Source organism: Podarcis raffonei, chromosome 8 (assembly GCF_027172205.1).
Source record: "Podarcis raffonei isolate rPodRaf1 chromosome 8, rPodRaf1.pri, whole genome shotgun sequence".
Classification (NCBI taxonomy): domain Eukaryota; kingdom Metazoa; phylum Chordata; class Lepidosauria; order Squamata; family Lacertidae; genus Podarcis; species Podarcis raffonei.
The window spans coordinates 84,014,591-84,038,377 of record NC_070609.1 but is presented as its reverse complement, the minus strand read 5'-3'; the positions used below and the strand labels follow the sequence as shown (position 1 = coordinate 84,038,377).

At 49.1% G+C, this 23,787-nt stretch overlaps 1 protein-coding gene across 1 annotated transcript; it reads left to right on the top strand.

The window, feature by feature from the left end:
* Positions 1-304: 304 nt before the first annotated feature.
* LOC128419957 (coiled-coil domain-containing protein 63-like) lies at positions 305-23,485 on the top strand. Its single transcript, XM_053401274.1, has 12 exons — positions 305-530; positions 2,425-2,539; positions 3,900-4,066; positions 5,317-5,506; positions 6,286-6,405; positions 8,583-8,764; positions 9,769-9,950; positions 13,046-13,263; positions 16,328-16,402; positions 17,967-18,159; positions 20,925-21,122; positions 23,312-23,485. The coding sequence occupies exons 2-12, from the start codon at positions 2,501-2,503 to the stop codon at positions 23,449-23,451; spliced, it is 1,704 nt and encodes a 567-aa protein (XP_053257249.1). The 5' UTR covers positions 305-530; positions 2,425-2,500; the 3' UTR covers positions 23,452-23,485.
* The last annotated feature ends 302 nt before the right edge of the window (positions 23,486-23,787 follow it).

Below are 23,787 nucleotides of genomic sequence, written 5' to 3'. Positions count from 1 at the left end.
ACTGTCAAGGTTCGGCTCCACGGTCCTGCTTTCAATCTTGAGGATTCACACTAGGAAAGATTCCCTGCGCATTCTCTGGGATTAGGGGTTAAATCCTAGTTTCTGGTGCTGAGCCATGGGTCAGATCAAGCTCGGTCCGTAAACCTCAACGCAATGAGAAATCGGGAATCGGGTAATCTGGTGAGGAGCGCCCACCCCGCGGAACGCCCGCGCCCCAGCCAATCAGAAGCTGCCCGCTCACAATCGGATTCCGCATTGTGCGCGGAACTCTCCGCGGGACGCGTTCTAGTAAGCGAGGCGCTTCTGCTGCAAGCGGAGGGGGAGGCGGGCGAAAGCAGGGGACGCGGACGCTGGCCTCATTTTCTGCCCTTTGGATGATGAGCATTTTCCCTTTCGTTGGCCGGCCTCTCTGAAAGGAAGGTAGAGGAGTCCGCCGTCGCGCAAGTTGCGCGGCGGTTAGAAGAAGACGCTTGCGAGATCCTGTCCCGCAGAAGAAGGGAGGCAGCGCTGCGGCTGGTGCCCGGAGGAAAGTGAGGCTTCTACTTAGCCCAGGCTCCGTTATTTCCCTTCCTTCTCCCCCTGTGGCTTGTCCAAATAATGGTTGTCAATCACATCTGAGCCCTCTTTCCCCATCAAGCCTCTCCTAATTTCCCCCCTATTTATGTGATCGATATTCAGGCTTCTTTCCAAAGCAGCATAGCTAAGGTCCCTGCCCCTTTACAGTTTCTATGCTGCAAAAAAAGCAGGCGGGAGAGTGGAACCAAGGGGTCAGTGCAGTTGAAATGAGAGACGCATATTTTTTTATATTATTATTATTATTATTATTATTATTATTATTATTATTATTAATTTACAGGTATTGCATTTACTGTATATCCCACTTTTTTCTTCCAGGAGCTCAAGGTGGCATACATGGTTCTTCCCCCTCCTCATTTTTTTTAATTAAAAAAATAAATTTATTTGTTTGATTTTTCAGATTAAAGTTTTACAATCACATATCCATCTGCTGGACTTCCCTCCTCCCCTTTGGGGGTCCTATTGTTAATCATTTCCTCCTGCATCTTTTATGATAATCCAAATCTTTTACATCTCCCTTATGTCCAAAATTCACCATTAAACTACAAGTGTTATTCCAACCCTGCTAACGATTATTTATTTATTTATTTCTATACCGCTTTGTATTTTTAATAAAAAATCTCAAAGCGGTTTACAGCATATTAAACCTCTTCATTAGGGCTGGTGAGTCTGGGCTTCGCCCCCTAGGCCCAAGTGAATTTTAGATGTTTACAATGGTTTTTAGACTAAATTAGAAATTTTCCCCATCCCTAATTAAAATTTAGGTCTTCCTGATTTCTGGTTCTTCCAGTCATTTTAGCCCTTTTCAGGATAGTCCATCCACTTCATCTGCCATTCTTCTCACACTCCTCATTTAATCCCCACATCCTAGGTTAGGCTGAGAGGCAGCGACTGACCCCCCCCACCCGATCATCAAGTGAGCTTCATTTGAACCCTGGTTTCTCCCAGGTCCTAGCCCAACACTCTAACCACTGCACCACACTGGCATGAGACTCCAACGGTGCTTGGAAGTGTGTGGGCAGTACCTGATGTAAAGGTAAAGGGTAAAGGGACCCCTAACCGTTAGGTCCAGTCGTGGCCAACTCTGGGGTTGCGGCACTCATCTCGCTTTACTGGCCGAGGGAGCCGGCGTACAGCTTCCAGGTCATGTGGCCAGCATGACTAAGCCGCTTCTGGCGAACCAGAGCAGCGAACGGAAATGCCGTTTACCTTCCCGCTGGAGCGGTACCTATTTATCTACTTGCACTTTGACATGCTTTCGAACTGCTAGGTTGGCAGGAGCAGGGACCGAGCAACGGGAGCTCAGCCTGTCACGGGGATTCGAACCGCCAACCTTCTGATTGGCAAGTCCTAGGCTCTGTGGTTTAACCCACAACGCCACCCAAGTTCAGGTGTAAATAGACTAAATGACACACACACCCCACCCCGCTCTCACCTGCTCCCAAATTCTGGGCTTGGCAAATGTTAGTCAACCTTGCAACTCCTTCATGCCAAGACCTAACGAAATGTCTAGACTGACCCGCTTGGAATGGGTCGGTTTCCACAGAAATGGCAAGAAGAAGGTTTGTGCCCCCACCAGTACGTGCTCTCTTGTCATTTCTATGGAAACCCAAGTCCTGAATGGGTTGGACAAAGCTGAGCCATCTGTTGCACCCCCTCATTATAGAAGGAGAACAAGCTCTGTGATGCCATCAGGAAAATGTTCTCCCATTAAGCTGGGAGTGCCATCTGGGGTGATTTCGCCTTAAGGGAAGCAGAGGAAAGGGGGCGAGGACCAAATTTGCCAGTACGATGGAGCAATTGCTGGTGGGGTCTCGCTTCCGAATGTACATTTGCTGTTCTTTTCAGGGCACAGGTCTTCCTTCAAGAAACATATTACCTTCGTTTTGCTTGACGGAGGCGACTGACATCAACAGGAGAGAGAATGAAGGCATCGACTAAAATGGCGACTGGAACTACCTTGGTAACTCTTAGACTGCTCTGGAATGACTCTTGAAGACATCTTGTGTTTAATTACACGGCACATTTATTGATGGGCCCAGGTTGTCACCAACATCTTACACTATATTGAAAAGATGACATTGGTACCAGTGGTTTTTTTTCTCTTTTACTGAGGCCGTTTCCACATGTGGGTTTCGTTTTGGTTTTACTCATAATTGCTGGTCTGGGCTGTGGTTACATGCCTGACACACAATTTCAGATCAGGCAACTTCAGGTTCCAACTCTTAAATGGATTGGTTGCTGTGGGATGCAGGGCCTTTTTTCTCGTAGCCCCAGAGCTCTGAAACTCTCTTCCAAAGGATGTCAGCTGGTCTCCCTCTCTGACAGCAGAAAAAGATGGTTTTGTTTCCTCCCCCCTGAGTTCTCCACTGGTATCTCCACTGTTGCTGCTGCTGTTTTAAAACTGCCCAAATATGAAGATGCTTTCTTTCTCTGCTGGGATTTTGGAAGCTGGGGCCAGGGGGCCAGACGCTTGTGGGATTCCCAGTAGGGTAGGGCACCTGCTATGCTTCAGCCCCATCAAATGGCTTTTGTTGGTGGGAGATATATAGGAATCATCATCATCATCATAATTTATTATTTATACCCCACCCATCTGGCTGGGCTTCCCCAGCCACTCTGGGTGGCTTCCAATAAAACACTAAAATACAATAACCTATTAAACATTCAAAGCTTCCCTAAACAGGGCTGCCTTTAGATGTCTTCTAAAAGTTTGGTAGTTATTTTTCTCTTTGACATCTGGTGGGAGGGTGTTCCACAGGGCGGGTGCCACTTCCGAGAAGGCCCTCTGTCTGGTTCCCTGTAACTTGGCTTCTCACAGCAAGGGAACCGCCAGAAGGCCCTCAGCGCTGGACCTCAGTGTCCGGGCAGAACGATGGGGGTGGAGACGCTCCTTCAGGTATACTGGGCTGAGGCTGTTTAGGGCTTCAAAGGTCAACACCAACACTTTGAATTGTGCTCAGAAACATACTGGGAGCCAATGTAGGTCTTTCAAGACCGGTGTTCTGTGGTCTCGGTGGCCGCTCCCAGTCTAGCTGCCGCATTCTGGATTAGTTGTAGTTTCTGGGTCACCTTCAAAGGTAGCCCCACATAGAGCGCATTGCAGTAGTCCAAGCGAGAGATAACCAGAGCATGCACCACTCTGGCGAGACAGTCTGTGGGCAGGTAGGGTCTCAGCCTGCGTACCAGATGGAGCTGATGAACAGCTGCCCTGGACACAGAATTGACCTGCACCTCCATGGACAGGGAGGTTTGAGCCTTTTGAGCTTAAAACAGACCCCACTCCCCTCTCTTTTCCCCTTCTGATCCGCCCCGATCCACAGCGCCGGAAACAATCCCGCTCCAGGAGCGAGAACTCTGACTACACGGAGAAGGAGAAAGAGATGATGGCCGAGATAGAGCTGAGGAAGCTGCAGCAACAGTTCCGGATCATGGTGGAGAATAGGAAGTCTTTTGGCATCAAGACTCAACGGCAGTTGTTCCAGCAGGAGTAAGTGGGGCAGAGTTTTGCGAGGGGGCGGCCACATGAAGGGACGGCCACAGGGACCAGAGGTGGGGAAGCTCAGGCCCAGGGGCCAAATGCGGACCCCAGGTCTCCCTGTTTGGCCCTCGGAACTATCCCCAGGAGTATAGCCCTTGCTTTTCAAAGGCAAAGGTGCCAAATCCGTGGGTTTTTTTGCCCCAATCCCCACCTGTCATGGCTCCCATCTGATGAAGGACATGGAATTACATGACGGTTTCTGCCAGAAGCTTTAATGACCACTGTGGATACGCTATTGACAAAAAAAGAAAATAAAAAATCTCTCCTATAGAAAAACTATGGAAACATTAGGTAAAGGTAAAGGGACCCCTGACCATTAGGTCCAGTCATGACAGACTCTGGGGTTGCAGTGCTCATCTCGCTTTACTGGCCGAGGGAGCCGGCATGCAGCTTCCGGGTCATGTGGCCAGCATGACTAAGCTGCTTCTGGTGAACCAGAGCAGTGCACGGAAACACCGTTTACCTTCCCAACGGAGAGGTACCTATTTATCTACTTGCACTTTGAGGTGCTTTCAAACTGCTAGGTTGGCAGGAGCAGGGACCGAGCAACGGGAGCTCACCCTGTTGCGGGGATTCGAACCACCAACCTTCTGATCGGCAAGTCCCAGGCTCTGTGGTTTAACCCACAGTGCCACCTGCGTCCCGCTACGGAAACATTAAGACATTTTAAAAATATCCTAAAGAAAAAGCAATCTCAGCACAGTGGCGGCTCCTTTTCCCAACAACTCCTTGGGAACTCGCCTCCCTCTTTCCCATAGTGCACATTCCTTAACCACCATTCTGCACCTGTTCTGTTTGGGGCTGAAGGAAGGTCTGTGGTACATATTGCCATGTTGACTTAGATCAATATCACCAGCCCCAGACCCCTTTTCCGGACCAGACCCCCTCTTTCCGATGCCCACTGGCATTAAGACAATAGCCTCCCACTATGAGTTGGTTCCAGCGTCCAGTATTGGAGGCGCACTGTACATGGCGGCTCTGCTTTCGTTCCTGATGGCCATTGGCTGCCACTTTTTACGGATCCACCCCATCTCCTTTCAAAGCCATGTAGGTGAACTCCACCCCCCTTGCACCTGTGTCCCGTTGTGCGGAGAAGTATTACCAAACGCACGGCTCAGTTGTGGGCCTCCATTGGTGCATCTGTGCAGTGTTTGATGTGAGGATGCACGCTCTTAACCTCTTTCCCTCCTCTGCCGCAGGAGGCAAATCCACGCCTTGAAACAAGAGCACGACGAGATCAATTTACTTTTGAGCCTCACCAAGTCGCCTCGGAACCTTTTCATCGACGACCGCAACTGCATGGAGCTTAAATTCCTTTTGCAGACCAAGGACGAATACGACGCCCTCATCAGAGCCACCAAGGCCTTGATCTCAGAACTGGATGACAAGGTGCATGGTGGGAAATGTCCAGAGGGGTGTGAGGTCTGGTCCAGTCGTGACCGACTCTGGGGTTGCAGTGCTCATTTCGCTTTATTGGCCGAGGGAGCCGGCGTACAGCTTCCAGGTCATGTGGCCAGCATGACTAAGCCACTTCTGGCAAACCAGAGCAGCGCACGGAAACGCCGTTTACCTTCCCACCGGAGTGGTACCTATTTATCTACTTGCACTTTGACATGCCAGAAGCGGTTTACAGAGCCAGAGTCGGTCACGACTGGACCTAATGGTCAGGGGTCCCTTTACCTTTACCTTAAATTGAATTTAGAACAGTAAGAAAAGAGAATAAGATAGTGAATAGTTGGAAATAATTTTAGATTAAGAATGATATTGGAGAGCTGTTATATGCAGATAGAATGAAATTCAGAAGGGAGGGATCTGAGGAAGTCAATTAACAATGTAAGAGAAATTGGGTTTTTAAGGGATATGTGTTTAAGATTCCATCTTTTTTGTTTTTCTTGTTTAGTACTGTATTGTGTTTTCTTTTGTGTGTGTTCTTTTCTTTTTTCTAAGTTATATTTATTATACATAACTGTGGATTTTTTTTTTGAAAAAATAAAAACAGATCGGAACAGCAGCAGCAACATTTGATGTGTCTGTATAGACTTGTCTAAACAGAAATGCTGGGGGGGGAGGCACCAAAAAGTGGGTGTCTATGGGGTGAAGCGACCTCGTGGGTAAACTGGTGCCCGAGCTATTCATATAAAGGTCTTCATGGATCTCTTTTGTTTCAGATCATAGAACTGGAGAACAAGATTAAGAAACAGAAAATGCTTGTCATCAAAATGAGGCAGGAGTATGATGGCAGGTGGTTGCAGAAGCAGATCCAGCTCTTGGACAACCGACTCAACCACGTGAGCTGTGCCCCCCCGCCTTTGCTGGTCCAGGCCCCCCCCCCCGAGTCCCACACCTTCTGCCTCTGCTGAGAACCAGAGTCTGCCTCCTCGGGGAGGTGGCAATGAAATAATCTCACCCCCCGCAAAAAACAAACATTATAAACCCAGTTAAAAGCAGCGGGAACTGTTTATATTCTGCTCCCAAGCTTCAGGGGAGCATTCTGCAACACATACACACTGTGCTGGTCCTGTGGGTTACCCGAGAGGCGAGGTCCAAGTCCGGTCCGTGGTCAAAGGTGCAATGTGGAGTCAGTCCATAGTAGCTGAAGCTGGGTGCAGGGCAGGGAGTCGGGTGAAGGAACAGGCTTGCAAGCAGGGAGCCAGGGCGGGTCAGGAGCTCTGGCAGAAAAGCAGGACAGGGTTCAGGCAGGAACTAGCAACCAACAATGTTGCTCCCGGCTTTTATCTGCCCCGAGGCATAGGGCAGCCCCGATCCTCTGGTGACTCGCCTCTCCTGGCCTGGCGGCGAGCACTCCTCCTGCGGGAACTTAGGTCCCTCTGCCTCTCTGCCCTGAGCCTCTGCAGCTCAGGAGAGGCTGGAGGGTTACTGGACCCAGAGGCAACCTCAGCGTCCTCTGATGGGGCTGAGAGTGGAGCACTTGCAGGCAATGGGTCCTCCATCCCCTCAGGAGCCAGAGCAGATTCAGCTGATGCCTGCACCTGAGGATCCAGCACAGGTGAGAACCCTTCAGGCTCAAGCCCCAGCCCTGGCTCAGCTGGTTCTGGAGGCGGGGAATCCTGTGCAGGCTGGGATCCCTCAGGTTCAGCATCCAAGTCTGAATCCCAGGCCATCACACACACACACACACACACACACACACACACACACACGAGGGAAGGACCAGCAGTCTTGCAGGGACCCCAGGATTTGTAGAAGGACCCATTTATTTATTTTTTGCGGGCGGGGGGAATCCCAAGGAGGAGAAAATGTTGCACAATATCCCCAGAAGATCTCAGTGGCACAGGATGCTGAGAGTGGAGAGAAAAACTGGGTGGGAGGGATGGGGGACCTCAGACCCAGGGGCCAAATGTGGCCCTCCAAGGTCCTCTCTGGCCCTCATGTCTCTCCCCAAGCCACATTCCCTCTCTGTGGGTCACAACTCTCGCTACCTCTGCTTCACATCTTCCTGGGATGTGCCCTCGAATTCCAGCCAAAGTAAACATATTAAAAAACAACACCCAATCTAAAATCATGACTATTCCTCGAGACGGCACAGACTTATGCCGAGGTGGTTCAGCACCTCTTTGCAGGAAGAAGGTTTTGCAGTTTAGGACAGTAATAATAATAATAATAATTTATTATTTATACCCCACCCATCTGGCTGGGTTTCCCCAGCCACTCTGGGCGGCTTCCAACAAAACACTAAAATACAATAACCTATTAAACATTCAAAGCTTCCATAAACAGGGCTGCCTTTAGATGTATTCTAAAAGTTTGGTAGTTATTTTTCTCTTTGACATCTGGTGGGAGGGCGTTCCACAGGGCGGGTGCCACTACCGAGAAGGCCCTCTGCCTGGTTCCCTGTAACTTGGCTTCTCGCAACGAGGGAACCACCAGAAGGCCCTCAGTGCTGGACCTCAGTGTCTGGGCAGAACGATAGAGGTGGAGACGCTCCTTCAGGTATACAGGACCAAGGCCGTTAAGGGCTTTAAAGGTCAGCACCAACACTTTGAATTGTGCTCGGAAACTGGGAGCCAATGTAGGTCTTTCAAGACCAGTGTTATGTGGTCTCGGCGGCCGCTCCCAGTCACCAGTCTAGCTGCCGCATTCTGGATTAGTTGTAGTTTCCGGGTCACCTTCAAAGGTAGCCCCACATAGAGCGCATTGCAGTAGTCCAAGCGAGAGATAACCAGAGCATGTGCCACTCTGGTGAGACAGTCTGCAGGCAGGTAGGGTCTCAGCCTGCGTACCAGATGGAGCTGATAAACAGCTGCCCTGGACACAGAATTGACCTGCACCTCCATGGACAGCTGTGAGTCCAAAATGACTCCCAGGCTGCGTATCTGGTCCTTCAGAGGCACAGTTACCCCATTCAGGACCAGGGAGTCCTCCATACCCACCCGCCCCCTGTCCCCCCAAAACAGTACTTCTGTCTTGTCAGGATTCAACCCCTTCCTTATTTTGCTCTTTCCAGCTCACGGTTTATTTTGACACCATCCTGATCACCAATGCCAAACTCCGCGAGGAGATAGAAAACCTCCAGTGCCGGAAGTCTGTCTTCGATACCATCTACTCCCGGCTTCACAAAGAGCTAGAGCAGCAGAGGAAGACAATGGACTTGTCTATTGAGCAATCGACGCAAGCCTATGAGCAAAGGTGAGAGCAGCCAGTCCCAGGTTCAAATCCCGCCAGGTTCAAATCCTGGGATCCGCCCCGCCCCCCACCCGAAACCCCGTAGAGATGCTACCAGTCGTTGTTGTTGTTTAGTCGTTTAGTCGTGTCCGACTCTTCGTGACCCCCTGGACCAGAGCACGCCAGGCCCTCCTGTCTTCCACTGCCTCCCGCAGTTTGATCAAACTCATGTTGGTAGCTTCCAGAACACTGTCCACCCATCTCGTCCTCTGTCGTCCCCTTCTCCTTGTGCCCTCCATCTTTCCCAACATCAGGGTCTGTTCCAGGGAGTCTTCTCTTCTCATGAGGTGGCCAGAGTATTGGAGCCTCAGCTTCAGGATCTGTCCTTCCAGTGAGCGCTCAGGGCTGATTTCCTTCAGAATGGATAGGTCTGATCTTCTTGCAGTCCATGGGACTCTCAAGAGTCTCCTCCAGCACCATAATTCAAAAACCAGTAGACAACACTGAACCAGATGGGTCAGTAGCATAGCTGTCAACTTACAGATTTGAAAATAAGGGACCAACAGCTTCGAAAATAAGGGATCAGCAGCCAAAAGAAGGGATCAACAATTACTTTGATAAAATACATATTTTGTTGCATGCAAATGGCTTTAGATACCTATTAGGTCCATAAATTACCATATAGCATATATTCAAGACAAAAAAACAGCAACAATTTGTTGTTGACAAAGGACATCTGGACATAGAAAGGGCCCCATTACCTTCAGTAGCTTATTTAAGGGACATCTATCAATAAGGGACAGCAGCGGGACATGGCGCTGGGATAAGGGACTGTCCCGCCAAATAAGGGACGCTTGACAGCTATGGTCAGTAGTGTGACTGTAAAAGGCAGCATCCTTGTGTTCCTGTCCTATTTCTGAACATGCATTTTCCTGCATTGCTGGGGGTTGGACTAGATGACCTTTGGGGACGCCTTCCAACTCTGATTCCATGATTTCCCCATCACCACCACTTCTGCCCGCTTCTAGGGTGGAGGCTCTTGCCAGGATCTCTGCAATGAAGGAGCGGCGCTGCAAGGACATCGCGCAGTTCAACATTGAGTTTCGGGAGCTGGAGCGGATCTACAACCATGAGACCAAGCTGAAGGCTTTCATGCTCATCAAGTCGGTTGACCGCTCAGAATTTGAGGAGCAGGCCAAAAAGGAAGAAGGTAGGGTTAGGGTTAAGGGTTAAGGGTTAAGGGTTAAGGGTTAAGGGTTAAGGGTTAAGGGTTAGGGTTAAGGGTTAAGGGTTTAGGGTTTAGGGATTAGGGTTTGGGTTTGGGTTGGGGTTGGGGTTGGGTTAGGGTTAAGGGTTAAGGGTTAAGGGTTAAGGGTTAAGGGTTGGGGTTGGGGTTGGGGTTGGGGTTGGGTTAGGGTTAGGGTTAAGGGTTAAGGGTTAAGGGTTAAGGGTTAAGGGTTAAGGGTTTAGGGTTAGGGTTAGGGTTGGGGTTGGGGTTGGGTTAGGGTTAGGGTTGAGTTAGGGTTAGGGTTGGGGTTGGGGTCGGGGTTGGGGTTGGGGTTGGGGTTGGGTTAGGGTTGGGTTGGGTTGGGGTTGGGGTTGGGGTTGGGTTAGGGTTGGGGTTGGGGTTGGGGTTGGGGTTAGGGGTTAGGGGTTAGGGGTTAGGGGCTAGGGGTTAGGGTTAGGGGTTGTTGTAAACAAAAATCTGCCCTTTCCTCCCCTTATGGGGTATCCAAGAGCCCATATGGACTCCTTACGTAGGTTCCCTATTGGTAGGAGAAAATAACAGAGGCCAACCAGAGAATATTGAGTAGCAAAGCAGCTAGTAAGCCTGATCTTTATTGATCTGTTGCAACAGGGTCCTCACTCACTACAAGCAGGAGGGAGGAGGAACCCAGAACAATGGTGTGCAAGCCCTTCTAAAGACTTTTGAAATTGCCCACCCCGTAGCTCAAGACCACCCCAAAAAACATCATACATACATCACAGAAGGAGGCGGTCTACAACAGAAATCCTGTTTGCCAGGATACCTGTTAATGGTCACTGATTGCTTTACCTGGGCAGCCTGGCCATTCTTTTGTGATGGTTAATACTTTTAGTTCCTGAATCCAGGTCATGGGCTCACCTTACACAAATACGTCCTTCAGACAAGATTTGTAAGCAAAAAGACAAAGGGAAGGTTTTCCCCATTTCCTTCCTCCTTGCAGACAAATATATTGAGGTCGATTTGGGAGAGTCAAAATGGCTTCAGGATTGATCTCCTGTACTATTTCAGACACGTGGTTTATATACTTGTGTGTGTGTTTGCCTTGTACATTTATAAACATTTATTTTATATTTGGGACTTTAGAATTCTTACAACAATATACTTTAAAGTTATGATTTAAAGGCTTGCTGAAGACACTCCTGTATTTATGAAAAGAATAGATTTAAAATTTCTGCTGTTAGGGTCTGCTTTGTATATTTTAGCGTTGCTCAGCCTTTGGGCCCCTGAATGTGTGAAGCAGAACACACTGGCTGCTGAAAGCGAGAGGACGGATCCTGTGGGCGGTATTCAGTCACGGTGCAGTCATGAAACTGGCTCTTATCCCGGCCTGTTTGGTTGCTTGACACCACAGCTTCCATGACTTTAAATTTCAGCTCTTTAATTGCTGCCTTTTAGTGGGTTGAGCAATTGATGATAATAATAATAAAATTTTATTTATATCCCGCCCTCCCCAGCTGAAGCTGGGCTTAGAGCGGCTAACAACAGTAAAATGATACAGCATTCTAAAATCAATTCATTATAAAATCAGTTCAAATCAAATTGATGGCAACCATTGGGCTAGAGTTCTGTGAAGAATTACCAAAGGAGGAGGTCAGGCTGTGCCTTTGCCAAAGGCCTGGTGGAACAGCTCTGTCTTGCAGGCCCTGCAGAAAGATGTCAAGTCCTGCAGGGCCCTAGTCTCTTGCGACAGAGCGTTCCACCAGATTGGAGCCACTGCTGAGAAAGCCCTGGCTCTGGTTGAGGCCAGCCTAACCTCCCTGTGGCCTGGGACCTCCAAGATGTTTTTGTTTGAAGACCGTAAGGTCCTCCATGGGACATACCAGGAGAGGCGGTCCCGTAGGTACGAGGGTCCTAGGCCGTATAGGGCTTTAAAGGTTAAAACCAGCACCTAAAACCTGATCCTGGACTCCACCGGGAGCCAGTGCAGTTGGTATAGCACTGGGTGAATGTGATCCCGCAGTGATGTTTTTTCATGAGTGTTGTGAGTCTGTGGGAGCGAGTTAGCTGGCTTGATGCCCGAGTCTCCTGCAATTCTTGGGGTCCTGGATCCAACAAGGGTCAAAATTGAATGGAGAATTCCGCTGTTGAGTTCCCCAGGCAAAGGGCATAAGAACCACCTAAGTATGGTCCTTTGTATAAAGAAGGAAGTAGCTTTGTGCCGGAGGGCAAATGGGTGGGTCCCCTCCTTCACCTGGCTGGTGGTGAGAAAGACCAAGACAAAGAGTGTGTGTGATCTGAGCCCGAAAAGGCAGAAGCCAGAGAGTGAGAGCCATGCTTGATTTCTGTTTAAATCCAGGCCTGTGGCTATGGGAGAAGCAAGACCTTCTTGGGGTATTAATGCTATGAACCCCTCTATCTTAGGCTCAGGTTGTATATACGTGTAAATAAACCAAATATCTCCATAGTCTCTGCTGTCCCACATTCTGCAAGGAAACACTAACCTGTCAGGAATGAGCCAGCTCCCAGTGAAGGTTTGCAGCCAACTGCAGTAAGCAGCCAGGAACAGGGAGACTTAGATGTTAGGCAGGGGAGAGCCGGCAGCGGCAGACTGCTGCTTTTCCTGACCTTGATGGGTGAGCTGATAAGGCAGTAGCTGAGAGCAGGCTAGAACACAGCCAAAGCTCGTAGGAAGCACAAAAAGGCACGAAGAGTCTCAGAGGCAGCCTCTCAGACCAGGGAGAGGGTGGACCTGATCCACTCAGTCCAAAGAGTCGGTGAATGGGAGGGCTGCTAGACAGGAAGCAAAACAAGAGACGTGAAAGTCGTAAGTTCAATATCTTCTGTAGATCCCGGAAGGAATCTTCAGAAGGGTCATCTTGTGTAATGATGCCAGAGGTTTGTTAGAGCCGTCCAGAGTTATTTTTTATGTCTTGGCAATAAATCCTCCTTTTTAATTATCTATGCTTACTGTGTTATCAACCTGGGATCCTGGACAGAACCCTAGGTAAGTGCCTGGAACCCCCTGGAGCCTTGCACCCCTCAGAGACTGAGGTGGCAAGAGACAATTTTATGAACCCTCCCCCTTGAATCCCTTCTAGCTCTCAAGGCCAAGAAGCGAGCCAAGACCAAGGGGGAGAGCTTTGAGAGTTACGAGGTTGCCTACATGCGACTGCTGAAGCTGACGGAAAACGGGGACATTGACCTGCTGGTGGAGGATTTCATTGAGAAGGAGGAGAAGAACTTTGCCTACTTCAGCTACGTCACCGAACTGAACAATGACAATGAGAGGCTGCAGAAGAGGATCGAAGACGTCCAGGTCTTCTCTCTGCCCTCCCCCCCTTCCTACGCCCCTCACTTGTCCCTGGTCTTCTGGCCCTGGCTCCCCAGGCTGGGCTCTGGGCTGCTGATCCTGCAGCAAGTGGGCTGTGTAATAATATTATTATTATTTATATCCCGCCCTCCCTGGCCGAAGCCGGGCTCAGGGCGGCTAACAACAATAAAATAGTACAACATTCCAAAATCATTTCATTATAAAATTAATTCAACTCAAATTGATGGCAACCATTAGGCTAAAGTTCTGTGAATATTGCCAAAGGAGGGGGTCAGGCTGTGCCCTAGCCAAAGGCCTGGTGGAACAGCTCTGTCTTGCAGGCCCTGCGGAAAGATGTCAAGTCCCGCAGGGCCCTAGTCTCTTGTGACAGAGCGTTCCACCAGATTGGGGCCACGGCCGAAAAAGCCCTGGCTCTGGTTGAGGCCAGCCTAACCTCTCTGTGGCCTGGGACCTTCAGGATGTTTTTGTTTGAAGACCGTAAGGTCCTCCGTGGGACATACCAGGAGAGGCGGTCCCGTAGGTACGAGGGTCCTAGGCTGTGAAGGGCTTTAAAGGTTAAAACCAGCACCTTAAACCTGATCCTGTACCCCACCAGTGCAGCTGGTGACTCCTGGATGGAAATAGCTTGGCCACAGCTGTCCATGCCCTGGTAACCACACAGTGCTGCAATGCCCTTGGCTTGGTATGGAGGCTGCAGCTGGCGCAGAACATGGCAGTCAAATGCCCACCAGCATGCAACACGTTGCTTGAGGGTCTGCCACTGGCTGCCAGTTTGCTACCAGGCCACAGTCAAGGTGCTGGTACTGCCATCTAAGGCCCTGCGCAGCTCAGAACCAGGTTGCTTAATAATAATAATAATAATAATAATAATAATAATAATAATAATAATAATTATTATTTATACCCCGTCCATCTGGCTGAGTTTGTTAAAAACAATACAGCATTAAATATTAAAAACTTCCCTAAACAGGGCTGCCTTCAGATGTCTTTTAAAAAGAAGATAGCTACTTATTTCCTTCACATCTGAAGGGAGGGCGTTCCACAGGGCGGGTGCCACTACTGAGAAGGCCCTCTGACTGGTTCCCTGTAACTTGGCTTCTCGGGGTGAGGGAACCGCCAGAAGGCCCTCGGTGCTGGATCTCAGTGTCCGGGCTGAACGATGGGGGTGGAGACGCTCCTTCTGGACCGAGGCCGTTTAGGGCTTTCAAGGTCAGCACCAACACTTTGAATTGTGCTCGGAAACGTACTGGGAGCCAATGCAGATCTCTCAGGACCGGTGTTATGTGGTCCCAGCGGCCAATCCCAGTCACCATCCTTGTACAGTCATACCTCGGGTTACAGACGCTTCAGGTTGTTTTTTTCCGGACGCGCCGAAACCTGGAAGTACTGTAACAGGTTACTTCCGGGTTTTGGCGGTCGCGCATGCGCAGAAGTGCTAAATTGCGGTTTGCGCATGCGCAGAAGCGCCAAATCGCAACCTGCATGTGCGCAGACACGGCACTGCGGGTTGCGAATGTGCCTCCCGCATGGATCACGTTCGCAACCTGAGCATCCACTGTACCTCCCAGGAAGCAGTCAAGGACATTTTTCTTCTAACAGGTTTTCCCAACTAGATAAGAGGGTCTACAAGTCTCTACTTGTTAGGGTTTTCGTTTTGCTTTAAGCCAGTCTTTCCCAGACTTGGGTCGCCAGCTGTTTTCGGACTACAACTCCTATCATCCCTAGGAAGCAGGTCAGGGATGATGGGAGTTGTAGTCTTAAAAACACCTGGAGACCTAAATTTGGGAAACACTGTTTTAAACGTACTTTTTTGTGTGTTTTTAAGTGTTTTTAACTATTTTATGTGTAAATTGCCTTGAGATGGTGGCTTGGGAGGTGATTAAGAAATCAGTTGCAATAATAATAATAAAATAAAGAATGTGCGTGAGAGAAACATTTCAGGAGCTAAAATTGACTCATTGCTGCCACCATGTAGCCAATGAAGGGACTACAAGATGGCTAAACCTCTCTATCACCACCAGCTACTCTTTTGGTTGGGAGTTGGACCATAGCTGTCAAAGTTTCCCTTTTTTAAAGAGAAATTCCCTTATTCCGATTAGGATTCCTCGCAAGAAAAGGGAAAAGTTGACAGCTATGAGTTGGACCAAACCACTTGATGTACGCTCTCAAAATGCTTTCACCAACACCCAGCCATGAATCCCGGAATGCGCACCAGATTCCTTCTAAAAAGGAGTCTGCAACATCGACAGCTACAGGAACAAAAACAGAATTCTCTGATTAATCCATCCATTAAAAGATTTTATCTTGTTATTTCCATTTGCTTATACATATTCATGCAAAGGATGAAAGGGAAAAAATAAAACAAATAAATAAAAACTATAAGCATGCAAAGGAGTAAAATATTTTACTCTGATTAATCACCAGCTATGCTATATTATCATTAATACCCATTAATTTCCATTAATGGACCTGCAGTCTTTAATAATTATACAGCCTAGGCAGGGGGCACCAACTCTTTTGGGCCCCTGCGTGCATAAGTGGATATCTATTGGCGACAGACGGTTTCTTCTTTCAAGACTAGCATTGCACTCAGGTGGCACATAATTCCAACTTTTCTTTACCTAATAGTTTTCACATTTTATGTGATCTTTCAGATGAAGTGAGATCGAGGACTCAGCTATACAGCTGCAAATAAAACGTGTGTTGTAAGGTGCATTATACAAATGCGACACTAGATGGCGATAGTGAGCTGTTGCAAATTCAATATATTTCTCAAAACCTTTCTTTAAAAAAGCACTTTCACAATTTTTTAAATATGTGCCTAGATTCCACCCTACTTCTGGAAATCTAGTGCGGTTGGAGCGACACACATAGGATAAAGGGAGGAGCTACGTATGTTGCTCCACCCACTTTTGCCCCTGGCCCCGCCCACCAGCTGCATGTGGGCTCCCGGAAACTTACCAATGAGAAAATATGGCCCTCACAATTTTTTTGGGAAAGGTTCTGGACTCTCTGCCTGAGCCCCTTTGTGCCCTTCTGTGTTCTGTAGAATGAAATCAGCAAGCTGAAATCCGAGCACAAGAAGGAGGAAGACATCGCTCACGGCAACTTGAAAGAACTGGAGGTAAATGGGGCACATCTACATGTGGGGCTGACCTGGGGGGTCCTGTCGCTGTGGGGAAAGGCTGCAATGTTTGGGGCTTTCGAGTCCCATAGCTCAAAGGCAGCGTGTCAGCGTGTCCCGGGTTCAATGCCCAGTGGCATCTCCTGGGAGGGGTTGAGAGCTGCTGTCAGTGCAGACAGTGCCAGATTTACATATAAGCTAAACAAGCTATAGCTTAGGGCCCCACTCTCTTGGGGGCCTGGGGCGCGGGTGGCACTGTGGGTTAAACCACAGAAGCTAGGACTTGCTGATCAGAAGGTCGGCAGTTCGAATCCCCACCACGGGGTGAGCTCCCGTTGCTCAGTCCCTGCTCCTGCCAACCTAGCAGTTCAAAAGCACGTCAAAGTGCAAGTAGTGCCTTCCTCTGGTGGGAAGGTAAACGGCGTTTCCGTGCACTGCTCTGGTTTGCCAGAAGCGGGCTAGTTATGCTGGCCACATGACCCGGAAGCTGTACGCCGGCTCCCTCAGCCAATAAAGCGAGATGAGCACCGCAACCCCAGAGTTGGCCACGACTGGACCTAGTGGTCAGGGGTCCCTTTACCTTTACCCCTGACCGTTAGGTCCAGTCACGGACAACTCTGGGGTTGCGCGCTCATCTCGCTCTATAGGCCGAGGGAGCCGGCGTTTGTCCGCAGACAGCTTCTGGGTCATGTGGCCAGCATGACTAAGCCGCTTCTGGAGAACCAGAGCAGCGCATGGAAACGCTGTTTACCTTCCCACCAGAGTGGTACCTATTTATCTACTTGCACTTGACGTGCTTTTGAACTGCTGGTTGGCAGGAGCAGCAACCGAACAACGGGAGCTCAACCTTAAAAGGGAACAGGCATGACTGTTGTGTGTCACATGCCTGTTTACTTCCAGCACAGTCTAGGAACTTCCGTTTGTATATAGCTTTTGTATTGCTGCTGTTTTGCTGGACACGAAGGGAAGCAGACATGTTTTTTCCTTTGCTCCTGCTGCTGAATAAAATGCTCCAATATACTGCTTACACATGGCTCTGTCCGCCTCTTCTGCTGTGAGAAGATTTACACATTCTGCTGATAGAGCGTGCACGGGTCTCTAAACGTATCTGAGGCTTGTGTCACTGATTGATGCTGTTCCAAGGGAGGCTGGTGATCGTCCAGCTGCCGGCCAGTGGCTGGAGCCAGCTGGGGGCCTGCCTAATGCCCCTGTCTCCCTGGCAGTATCCCAATAGCTCTGATGTTATGTACTGAGTTGAATAGGATCTAAAAGGCAGCAGCCTGATTGGTCCTAGAACAATAGGGTCCAGAATGCAGCAGTCTGATTGGTCCACAGGAGCCACCCAATCCAGTTCCAGGTGGAAGTAAATCCGCAACCTGATTGGCTACAGGTGAATCCCGGAATTAGCCAATCACGTGCGGCCCATTGTGTAAATAATGTATATAAAGCAGACATTCTGGGGGAACTTCCATTCCTCCTCACCGCTATGAGCTGAATAAAGAGCATGAAATCCACTCTCGACTCCGATTATATTTCACCTGACCACCTCTCCTTTGGCCCACAGGATAAGCTGCAGAAGACCACGGAAGCTGCCAACCTGTATGAGTACAAGCTGAAAGAGAACAGAAAGATCCTGGACCAGCTGAAGCAGGCGGTGGACTTCCTGTTCAAGAAAACTGGCTGCGATGCCACCAAGATCGGGGAGCACCTGGGCGAGACGGGGGAGATCACAGATCAGAACCTGATGCAGTATTTCAGTGAGTGACGGGGCCCTGTTGTTGTGTTGTTGTTTAGTCGTTTAGTTGTGTCTGACTCTTCGTGACCCCCTGGACCAGAGCACGCCAGGCACTCCTGTCTTCCACTGTCTCCCACAGTTTGGTCAAACTCATGCTGGTAGCTTTGCGAACACTGTCCCACCATCTCGTCCTCTGTCGTCCCCTTCTCCTTGTGCCCTCCATCTTTCCCAACATCAGGGTCTTTTCCAGGGAGTCTTCTCTTCTCATGAGGTGAGTATTGGAGCCTCAGCTTCAGGATCTGTCCTTGCAGTGAGCACTCAGGGCTGATTTCCTTCAGAATGGATAGGTTTGATCTTCTTGCAGTCCATGGGACTCTCAAGAATCTCCTCCAGCACCATAATTCAAAAGCATCCATTCTTTGGCGATCAGCCTTCTTTATGGTCCAGCTCTCACTTCCATACATCACTACTGGGAAAACCATAGCTTGAACTATACGGACCTTTGTTGGCAAGGTGATGTCTCTACTTTTTAAGATGCTGTCTAGGTTTGTCATTGCTTTTCTCCCAAGAAGCAGGCGTCTTTTAATTTTGTGGCTGCTGTTACCATCTGCAGTGATCATGGAGCCCAAGAAAGTAAAATCTCTCACTGCCTCCATTTCTTCCCCTTCTATTTGCCAGGAAGTGATGGGCCCAGTGGCCATGATCTTAGTTTTTTTGATGTTGAGCTTCAGATCATATTTAGACTATATCCAGACCATATCCAGACGGCGCCCTAGACCAGGCCCATCTCTTGGGTTGCTTCTGCAATGGACCCAGATGCACACCAGACACCAAAATCATCACGGGGCTGGCAACACCTCTGCAGTGTTTCAGGCACAGGATCTTTCCCTGGAGATGCCACTAGGATTTGAATCTGGGACCATCTGCCTGCCACGGAGGCACTCTGCCCCTGAGCTATGGCCAGATCCCTGGAAATCTCCATTGGGCAAGAACGTTCCACGTTGCTGGAATCCATTGCCCAGAAGCTCCAGCAGGCAGCACGGCCCATTGCTAGAAATGATGGGAGTTTTAGTCTAGCAAGATGTTTGAAGCTATCTGCCTTGCTTGGGGAGCATGGAGCTCTCTGCATGCTGTTTCTGGAGGTCCCAGGATGTTCTTGCAAGATCTTGCGGGGCTGTCAGGAACATCCCAGACCTTGTGCTCAGAGAGGGCCTTGCTTCCCAACTAAGGTGGAGAGCTTAAAAGGTTTTTATGGACCAGGAAAACCCATCCCAAAAAGAGTGTTTAAGCTTTCTGCCTTACTTGCATTTAATTTCTGGGATTTCAGCCCTTCAAGCAGCCTTCAACCATGTATGGTTAGAATGGCACAAGTTAAATGTGTGTTAAGTTAAATGTGTTACAGGTAGGTAGCCGTGTTGGTCTGCCGTAGTCGAAACAAAACAAAATAAATAAAATAAAATAATAAAAAAAATCCTTCCAGTAGCACCTTAGAGACCAACTGAGTTAGTTATTGGTATGAGCTTTTGTGTGCATGCAATGCATGTTAAGTAAACTTACAATTGCCACATTGGCCTCACTGTTTCTCCAAATTCGAACTGCGAAAAGTTAAAGTGCGGCTTATATTTATGACCTTACGGTATGCAGCCAGGAGCAGCGAGGAAGGGAGCAACTTATATTGGGGTATTTTTTATTTTTTCTTCCCCCCCATCAATTTTAAAGGTGCTGCTTGTATTCGGGTGCGGCTTATATTTGGGCCAATATGGTACAATCATAATAGTGGATGCATTGCAAGAAGCAATTGCAAGAAGCAATGCAGATCTGCTTGTGTTGCCTTTCAGCTTGATCTACTTTTCCCTGTGCACAGGCGCGGGCAAATGATTAGTGGGCAACTTAAGCTGCATTTTCCGTGAAGTCCCATTGTACAACACGGAGCTTGCATGCCATTCTCTTGAAGCAACTTGTGATTTTCAGTGCTCCTACATGCTTAGCTTTGGGAAAGACAGTGGTTAAAAAGACTCCCTTGCATGCAGATTCTGTAGCTCCAGGACACTGGCGACTGTGGGAACTATGGGATGTGATCCATGAGAGGCAGTCAAGTACAACATTCCTTGTAACGCTAGAGAAGACATGCGAGGGAATGTTTGGTCCAGCCAGTCAAAACTTCCTGTTCCTCCTGGCTGGAGCATCCTTCCTTTTGCATGTGATAGAAGGTGGGCGTGACCTTACCTGTCCAGGTAACAAAAGGACAAGTCACGCAGCACACCTCTTTCTCTTTGACTTCCTTCATCGTTTGACCAGCTTCTAGCTAGGACTGCTCTGATAGCTCTCAGCTAGCAGCAGCACTGGGATTATTCCCCCATATGGGGTAGATCCACATGTACATATTGGTAGCTAAGTCTGCCTTCAGGAATCCAACTGTGAACTGATGTGAGTAAACTTCTTTTGTTGACTTTGAATAAGATTGCCATGTCTTTATTCTTTTAAGAGGGATTCAAGGGAACTTACCAGGAATGTACAATTTAATCTGAGACAGGTTGAATGGTATAATAGTGAGAGGCTCACACGAGCCTGCAACCAGTTATCTGCTGTGCATCTGAAAAGGGGGAATGTAACTCTGCTACATAAAGGAACTTGCTAGCGCAAGTTAGGAAGGATATTAATAAACAATATATCCTCTCCTTCCACTCTGAACATTCCCACAGAAACAGCAAGGGGTCTTTGACCCCTAGTGACCTCCAGCCAATACGGCACCGCTCCTGAAGTACACCACTTGTCTCCTCCCTGCAGGCATCCTGGAGAAGAAAAGCAACGACCTCTTGCTGATCGAATCTTTCCTGCGTTACAAGGAGCTGGAGGGGGAGCTGGATTCGGTCCCCATGCTGAACCCCTTTTTGGGCGGCTCTGCCTTCCTGAAGAAACTGGAGACCATTAAGATTGCGCCACCTTCTTTCAGCGTCGATCCCTTCGCAGAGACGCTGGAGCCCTGTAAGTAACTGTGGCTCTGATGCAGAGGACAGTGAGGCAAAATGTTTCTAGATGCTCTCAATATATGCAGCAGGCCTGCAGCCAGGGGTGAAACGAGGCTCTATTTCACCTGGGTCAAAGACCCAGTTTGGTACCAACACCATCCCACGCATTTGTGTACACACACACACACAGGCTGGTAACCCTCTGGAGGCTTCACCCGGGGCAAAAAACCTGGCTAGGTCCCCCATAGCTACGACTCTGCCTGCAGCTTACATGTGATTTACTTGCACAATTGCAGCTCTTCGGGGGGGGGGGACAAATAACAATAATAATAATTTTTTATTTATACCCCACCTGTCTGGCTGGGTTTATCCAGCCACTCTGAGTGGCTCCCAACAGAATATTAAAAATAAAATCAAACATTAAAAAATTCCCTAAACAGGGCATCCTTCAGATGTCTTCTAAAAGTCAGATAGTTGTTTATTTCCTTGACATCTGATGGGAGGGCGTTCCACAGGGTGGGCGCCGCTACCGAGAAGGCCCTCTGCCTGGTTCCCTGTAACCTCACTTCTCGCAGGGAGGGAACCGCCAGAAGGCCCTTGGCGCTGGACCTCAGTGTCCGGGCAGAACGATGGGGGTGGAGACTCTCCTTCAGGTATACTGGGCCGAGGCTGTTGAGGGCTTTAAAGGTCAGCAACAACACTTTGAATTGTGCTTGGAAAATGTACTGGGAGCCAATGTAGATCTTTCAGGACCGGTTTTATATGGTCTCGGTGGCCACTCCCAGTCACCAGTCTCACTGCTGCATTCTGGATTAGTTGCAATTTCTGGGTCACCTTCAAAGGTAGCCCCACATAGAGCACATTGCAGTAGGCCAAGCGGGAAGTAACCAGAGCATGCACACTCTGGGGAGACAGTCTGCAGGCAGGTATGGTCTCAGCCTGCGTACCAGATGGAGCTGGTAGACAGCTGCCCTGGATACAAAATTAACCTGCACCTCCATGGACAGCTGTGAGTCCAAAATGATTCCCAGGCTGTGCACCTGGTCCTTCAGGGGCACAGTTGCCCCATTCAGGACCAGGGAGTCTCCCACACCCGCCCCCTCCTGTCCCCCCAAAACAGTACTTCTATCTTGTCCAGATAGATGTCGCCGCCATCCATCCTCCAACCGGCTCCACTCACTCACACAGCCTTCACTGATTCTGATTTGAAAGAGAAGTAGAGCTGGGTATCATCCGCATAATGATGAACACCCAGCCCAGCCCCACTGATGAACTCTCCCAGTGGCTTCCTATAGATGTTAAAAAGCATGGGGGAGAGGACAGAACCCAGAGGCACCCCACAAGTGAGGGCCCAGGGATCTGAACACTCACCCTCCATCACCACTTTCTGGACACGGCCCAGGAGGAAGGAGCAGAACCACTGTATAACAGTGCCCCCAGCTTCCAACTCCTCTAGATGGTCCAGAAGGATGTTATGGTTGATGGTATCAAAGGCCACTGAGAGATCCAGCAGAACTAGGAAACAGCTTTCACCTTCGTCCCTAGCCCCCTGGAGATCATTGGCTAGTGCAACCAAGCAAACAAATGCAGAGCTGGGTAGGGGAGAATGGACAGTGGGAAGAGGCCATCCAAGATCTCACGTGACCATCCCAGAACTCTGTGAGCAAGGAGGAGAGCTTAAAAAGCTCTTTCCTTGCGGGGGTTTCTCATCACTGAAAGAGTTTTCAAGCCCTCCACTTTGTTTACTAGGCTCTGGGAAGGCCCCACAATGCCTCTGGGCAGCTCGTGAGTCAACCCGCAGCCTTCCAGAAGCCTTGCATGGCCATCCCAGAGTGTGGTGAGGAAGGCATAGTCTCCATGGACAGGGAAAGATGCTCCTGAACACCAGAGCATCTCCTGCTGCCAGCTGGCCTCCGCTGCCACCAGTCCTGTTTAGCAAAGGGGGAACTGAAATGCAAGTGAGAGGTTGGCAAACCGGCAGATCGTTTCCTGATCTTTCCCAAGGAAGACCCAAGTTTACGACGAGCTGAGCAAGGGGACGAGGGAGTCTTACTGGTCATCTGAAGCACGCTTGATCCTGGGCGGAGGGTGAGGAGGAGCAGGTGGCCAGGCTCAAATTCTGTTTTGTTGCAAGCTATAATTAAAAACCAAGCCTAATGTTGTGAATTCCACCTCTAAGCTGCAACCCCTTGAATTTCCCAACAGTGGAGGGTCCTCTGGACCACAGCACCCTGCGGGCCATGATCCTGGAGAACCTGGAGAGGGAGAAGATGAAATCGCTTAAAAACTCGGTGGAGAGAATGGAGGCCAGCCGAGAAAAGAAGAAGTATTCCACCATACCCTAAGAGGAGGCAGGCAAGCACCCCGGCCAGGAAGCCCAGGGATTCTCAGCCCAGTTCATAGACTATGTATGTGCGTATATATATATATATATTTATATTTTAAAAAATACAAAATGGGATGGAGTACCAAAATGGGCTCTCTTTTGTAAACATAAAAGGTTATTAATAAAGGACACAATTTGACTTTTGCATTTCTACAGTCTCTGCAATTTTCTAACCTTTGCAATGTTTTATTTTTACTATTGGGACGTGGGTGGCGCTGTGGGTTAAACCACAGAGCCTAGGGCTTGCTTATCAGAAGGTCAGCGGTTTGAATCCCCATGACAGGGTGAGCTCCTG

Bases quoted from the DNA above. Each gene is read 5' to 3' on its own strand.
- LOC128419957 (XM_053401274.1), top strand. From the start codon at position 2,501: ATGAAGGCATCGACTAAAATGGCGACTGGAACTACCTTG. The intron at 16,403-17,966 runs GTAAATGGGGCA...TTTGGCCCACAG, and splicing joins GCAACTTGAAAGAACTGGAG to GATAAGCTGCAGAAGACCAC. The intron at 21,123-23,311 runs GTAAGTAACTGT...ATTTCCCAACAG, and splicing joins CGCAGAGACGCTGGAGCCCT to TGGAGGGTCCTCTGGACCAC.